Raw genomic sequence first — 6619 nt, forward strand, 5'->3', positions numbered from 1 at the left:
TCATTTAAATTGCAGAATCTCAGACCAGCTGGAAAGTTGGGAATGACTCTGACCTACTGGTGCAAAAAAAACAAACAAACCCCCAGACAAACACAAAAAAAAAAAAAATGCATACACAAAATAATCAGTATGCATAAAAAGGAAAGACGTAGGTGGGACTGCGTGCATCTATCCAGTTTGTGTATATGTATGAAGTGCAAGACGGGGAGGTTTCCCTGGCCTATAATTACACCCTGGTGGGAGTGAAGCTGATAACAGAGGCCTGAGGATATCAACGTCAACAAGGCGAGAGGAGAGGAAATAAATAATTAAAAAATAAAAGGGGAGAGTAAACAACATAAAACCTTATCAAACGTAGGCTCTCAGACTGACACTGCTTTTTCATTTCCGCTTTGATAGTTATGAGATCCACACACACACGCGCATGCATACAACGCTCCTTAAGAAGACAAGCTGCAGAGCACAGCCCTCACAGTCAGTGTTTCTAAGTACACTAATTCAATTGATGCGCATGTATGGCAATACTCATTCTCAGAAATGTCACATAACGCCGTTAACAAAGTTATCATACACACCTGAAGCCAGGTAATTTTATTATCACAGCTGGGTTAACCATCAGCCTTTCTACTGACTTTTCTCGCAAAGCGATTTCTTTTTCTCTCATTCAGTGCATACACAAAAACACACATAAACAGCAAGTGTCCAGGATTGTTTTCCTGTAATTTACGGTGAAGTTCTTGCAAATATATTAGCCGTTATTTTCCAGCGTACCTACTGTAATCTACAACAGCAGTTTCTTACTGGAAAAACTATTTAGAATACTAACAGTTGTTTTGTTGCCAATAATTTTTGCACATTCATTGTGGAATCTCAATAAGCAGTTTATTATCATACGTGACACCTGCAAGTCACCATCCTTACAATCAGAATAAAGTTTACGGTCCTTCTTGAATTATGACAAGACAGCAGCTTTGTTGCTTTTCTATTCACTGCATTTTAGACAGAAAATGAAGGCTAGCTGGTCACGATTACTCAAATCAGAGTCCCAATTGTTACGAACTATAACCTAGCACTGTCCTAGCGTGCACAAACACCAAAAACCACATATTTACAACCACCAGTGTCAGAATAACCATCATGACCTTTCAAAATTAATGATTTGACTTAAAAAATGTTATAATTTCATTCAATTTATCTGATTATTTACAATCTGTAAAAAAAAAAAAAAAAAAAAAAAACTACCACACCTAATGCTTGAGATTTACTAAGCAATCCATGTAAAATCCAACTAAGTGACTCCGTAAAGAAGTTCACTATAACATACGTTTTTTTGTTGGGGGTTTTTATGGAAACTATTTCTAGGAAATCAGAATCATACAAACAATTTTCTACCTTCAGCAATTATTCTTTGAATCAATTGCATCTCCACAAACAGCAGAAAAGGCTGACTTAAGCCCCCAGAGGACGTCTAATTTCAAAATCTAAATTCAAATAACATCCATTGTCAGAATCAGATTGTCAAAATTATTACTTCGGTAAAATAGACTAATCATTTCATGCTCAGAATCATTTCTTTAAAAAAAATAATAATAATAAAAATAAAAGGAAAAGTTGTGCATTTTTGCACACAAAGAGGAACCTGTGTATCAGTTAACAGTGACCTTGATCTTATGACAAAACAACAACAAAATGTTACATATGGAGTTGACGGTCCTTGAAAATGTGGTTTCTTTCAGCATTGCAGAGCTCTGTTGCTATGGGGACAGGCCTTACACTGAGAAAAAAAGAAAATTAGGAAATACTGTCCTTGAGGCCCTCTATGGACTGTAATAAGCTGAATGCATATTACAGTTTACCCCTCTACAGACGGGAGCCCAGCCAATAACTCAGCAGGCAGGAGTGCACCATAAGTTTGCTGGACAGCAAATATTACACTAACACAAGGGATGGGACATTTATTGTACACTTTTGCGCATTATTACAGCAGTACTTAGTGTGAATATTGTTCCCCAAACTCCTGCTTGCACTGCCGGTATACGCTCGCACAGATTTAGCCCTGAGTTATCATACTACATGGAAAGCACATCCCTCTAACAGATGTCCTTTTCTGATAAGTAACCCATATCTATTCGGGACAGGATGACCTTATATCTTTCAAATGAGCCTGTGCAATGAGAGGGAGGAAGCAGGTTGCCAGTGAGCACAGGAGGGGCAGGGACAGTGTCATGGGCCTCCCAGTGTGGTATTATCCAGACTCTGTTCACCCAGCAGTGAGATGCTGATTTCTCCCACTGTCTTTCAAGTGAAAACCACAACCCTGTCCTACAAAACAGGGGGATATTAGCATTTATAAGACTAGTGGTCACTTCCCTATTCAGGAGCAGACGACTTCCCCATTTTTGTGACATGCTGGAAACAAGAGCGGAAGATAGTCATGCAAATTAAAGCCTAAAATGGCCCAAACAGCCTCCAGCTTCTAACCAACATACAATAAAACGATTCATTAACTTATTGACCTAAGCTCCTTGTTTTGTTTAATCCGGGGACTGTTAAAGTGTGTAAGAGTGGAGAGTTGCTGAGGGAGTGCAGTGGCCTTAAGTGGGTCCTTCGTTTTCCTGTGTTTATTGAAAAACAAAGCACGTGCTTCAAAGTGGCTCAATTAGAGAAGAGAGAGCCACAGCTCGGGAACAGCTCTGGAGTGGCGAAGGAGGACTTCAGGGAAAACTTACGGCTTCTGGGCTACTCTCTGAAGAGTGTGAAGACTTCCTGGAGAGTTTGTGATCGTCTCAAAAAGATAAAGAACCATCATCATAATTCATTTTATTGCCTTCTGGGTGTGAACAGTTTCACTACCCTGCATTATTCTAGTCTGTTATGTAATTCTGTAAATCACAAACTTCCCAAGTTACCCGTTCAGCGTATCCACAGCTTATTTTCCTCAGACTTGGCTGTGCCCACCTTTGTAACTTAAGACAACTTTGAGTATCGTTACTTTTTCCGTTTTCTACAACAGTTACAGGACTACCACAGTGTCGTAACTTGATAAACTATTCGCACGTGGGACTGCTTTTAAACGCAGCACGGGAAGGAAGCACGCACTGCAGACACAGTGCACAAATAGGTAAACAACAGAATCGGTGTCATGTGCTCGACACAGCTGTAAAGTCGAAGTGTGGTTTGAGAGCACAAGGGCTTCGAATGCGATAACTAAACGTCACGGTTTAGGTTTCCGGAGTACTCACCTGCGAAACTAAAGGAATAAGCGTCTGCTCCACCGAGCGAGTTTTGATTTCCAGACCGGAATCAAAGTTACTGTTGCCGCACGGAGATGAAGCCATTCCCGCCGAGCTTTCTCTCCCTGATTGACACACACTCTCACACACACATACACGCACACACAATGCACGCCACTAACTGAGTTTACCGACAGCCTCTGCTTTGCTGTTTCGCATTTGCAAACTGGTATAACGGACTTGGGATTACACTCCGGGGGGTTCGCAGTCGGTCGTCGAGTGGCTCTCCACGCACGCACGCAGTTTTAATCCACTCCAGCTCGGTGGTTGTGCCGCTGCGCCCGCTAATGTCCATGTACTTTACTCAACTACGGCAGGGAGCGGACTGCAGCACACCACTGTGGGCAACCACGCACAGAGCACGCACACGCAGTCGGGTTTTCACTGCTGACTGCTTAAGTGGGGAGCGCTGAGCAGTTCATCAGTGCGTGCACTGCACAGTGACGAGCTATTTATGTTTTAATATACAGTACGTGTTCACGCACGTGGCAATTACACTTACGTCATTTAAGTATTAATTACATTTCAAAATGATCTATAGTGCGCCTCGTGTGCAACAGAAGGGACATTATAAAGGGAAATGTATCATTAATTGATGTAAATGTACTTTTTTTTTATTGCTTTTGAAAATGAACGGAGATTTCATGGTTCTGGGCATCAGAGAGGAAGGGGCATTGCCTCCCTCACACCACAGCTCTGGTTTGATCTCTGAGACACAGAATCATATGTTATCCCCTGGAGTGTGAGAATGCCTTACTCTCCCTCTGGAAAGCCTCACCAGATATACCAATTAAAACCAGGCAGCACTAAAGCACATGGACTGGGATCTTATGAAGTTACAAATGTTTCCCTTTGTCTGTCTTGAGGGAAAACATTCATTTTCATGATGTACCATTTGATGTCCTCTAGGCTGTGAAACTAAAAAGGGATCTCGAGTGACTGCATTGGTAAGCCTGCAGTAAAGTTCTTGTGTTTTAATTCTGCCTCCTTATTTTGGTGGAAATCAGCTAAACGGCACTGAACGCCGATATTTTGTTGTCTGGATCTGCCTGAATTCCTACAATGAAAACAAGTATTTCCTACTCAGACTTTAATAAATGACTGGAAATTTAGTTATGAAAGCTTTGCATCACTAATGACAGTCATTTCAGTTAGAGGTGTTGCTGACTTCCTTTTACAACCCTTTCCCCCCCTCTGCTTTTCATTATTTGGCCATGAGAGAGAGTCAAAATATGTATCTCTACTGAACTTACCCAGATGTATCTCCCAAATGTCCAGTCCTTTTACAGATCACAGCCTATGTTTGAATTCTACAAACCTGAGGCTCTTTAAATCTTTTCTTTCACACTCCGAAATGAGGAGGAAACGTCTCATCCTTGTAATGCCTCTTCTTATTTCGTAACCTGGTGACTTGTATCCGCAGAACAGAACCGAGTGTACTTTATGGTTGCCTGTATCCGAGGCCGACCAAACGACTGCCAAAATTCTCAGTTTCCTCAAGCAGGTCCGGAAGCTATTTCTAACTTTACAAGTGCAGTCAGTGGATGACAAGTGGTGAGAAACGATTCACATTACAAACACAGCAGATGGCAGAGACCAGATACGGCTTATAAGCACCGTGGCACTGTTAGTGACGCCTTTTGCTGCCTGCTTTATCATCACCTATGGTGGCTGGCTGGCACTCTTGTGTCAGCAGTGGAGACAACTATTGTGTTTGTGTGAGTGTATGTGTCTGCCACTGTCAGGCCTAGCCAGTATTTATTTAAAGCCCCAGAGCTATGCTTTAGTCTAACCCTCCCTGTTTACATTGGTTTCACTCCACACACATACACACATATATACACAAGCAGACATGTACACACCCACACAAATACACACGTTTGCAATGCATCATTATGAAGGCATGCAAGTAGGTTGGCTGTTGTGTGGACAAGGTTCTGTTCCACCTTGATGAATGGCTCTACTACCAGCTAGATAGTATCTGTATGTTTCTTGGTAATCTGCACTGAGGCTCTTTTCCAGCTGATAAGGCGATAAAGTCCACTTGGGCTCCTTTTTGCATTGTGGTGTATTAGCTCGTTTTGGCTGAAATTATGCTGGTCACAGCTTTTAAGTTCGAGTGGAAGACTGAGATAAGAAATATGATACATCCTGTAACATTTTGACTGAAATAGATTAGTTATCACCAAGACGGATAGCTTCGAGTACACAATCTCAACCAAACGCAGTTGCGTGTCTGTTCTTGTTTCTTTCCCTTTTTTGTCATCGCCACATCTGAGCTGTGACACTGACTTGTTTTTCTAAACAGCATCTCATTTGTTCTGGAATGTTCAATATTTGCTCTTTTGCCTCTAATCTCTTTGAGGCATGCTCCATTTTTGACAATTTGCCTGAAACGGCACATAAGCAGGGAGTCCCTGATGTGTATGTTCGTCTCGCACAGTCCAAGGGTATTGCTCATTAAATAAAAGATGCTTGTGCGTGGTGTGATTGTGTTGCTAACAGCTGCTACTGTCTCTTCCCGTGCTTTAGAAGTGCTGACTTCCCTCTCTCGCTGGATCATTCCTTCTGGTCGTACAGCTCCTGGGACGGGAACTGCTGAGGCTAAAGAGATAGTGATTTCGCAGTCTACAAGATGTAAAATGAGTGCACTCAGTCATAGTCCCCTGCTGGATAAGTAGATTGAAATTTGGGGATTTCAAAGGGAGGATTGTGGTGGAATGTTGATGGATTTTTTTCCCCTTGCATTTTTTTAAAACAGTAGAACATTTTCAGCTGGAGGAAACAACCCATGCCTGCACGAAAGCATGCTTTTAACGCGCACGTTTGTGATCACAATCTTCCTCACACATTCGTACAACATTATTTTTCATTGTTTTTCTTAGCAGCTTAATGCAGTTTTTATGCACAGCTTAGAAATTCATGTAACCTACAGCGCGCCGATCAGATGAACTTAGGTCTTGCACGTAAAGCTGCCGTGGCCTTGACAGAGACCTGCAGCTGAACTCATCCCCTTAGCACGATACAGTGACCGCGGAGACCTCTGTGAAAGAGAGGAGTTCAGGCTGAGGTCAGGCGTCCTGTTTGGCTGTTCAGCTGGATTTGCATTGACTTTATTTAACTTACCTATGGTTATGTTACGGCTTAAAGGTTTCAGTTGTTTGTAATGTTAGATGAGTTTAATCCCAGGTGTTTATGTTAATACAAGCTGTGGTGGTCAGAGGATATTGCACTGCCTGAGTGAAAACAATATGCAGAGAATAACAGACACTGGCTGGAAAGACATTTTAATATGTTCAAAATAAAAAGGAGAGTTAAGTACAAGT

At 41.9% G+C, this 6619-nt stretch overlaps 1 protein-coding gene across 2 annotated transcripts in view; it reads right to left on the bottom strand.

The window, feature by feature from the left end:
- Positions 1-3702, bottom strand: part of ctnnal1 (catenin (cadherin-associated protein), alpha-like 1) — a 56009-nt gene extending 52307 nt beyond the window's left edge. The window contains exon 1 of one of the 2 annotated variants that reach the window (XM_082521242.1): positions 3243-3702. In XM_082521242.1, coding sequence (XP_082377368.1) covers positions 3243-3338 — 96 coding nt within the window. In that variant the 5' untranslated portion in view covers positions 3339-3702. The remainder of the gene's footprint in view (positions 1-3242) is intronic. The other variant, XM_082521243.1, reaches the window with a different exon arrangement.
- Positions 3703-6619: the final 2917 nt, after the last annotated feature.

This window comes from Aulonocara stuartgranti, assembly GCF_965226115.1.
Source record: "Aulonocara stuartgranti genome assembly, chromosome: 22".
NCBI classification, from domain to species: domain Eukaryota; kingdom Metazoa; phylum Chordata; class Actinopteri; order Cichliformes; family Cichlidae; genus Aulonocara; species Aulonocara stuartgranti.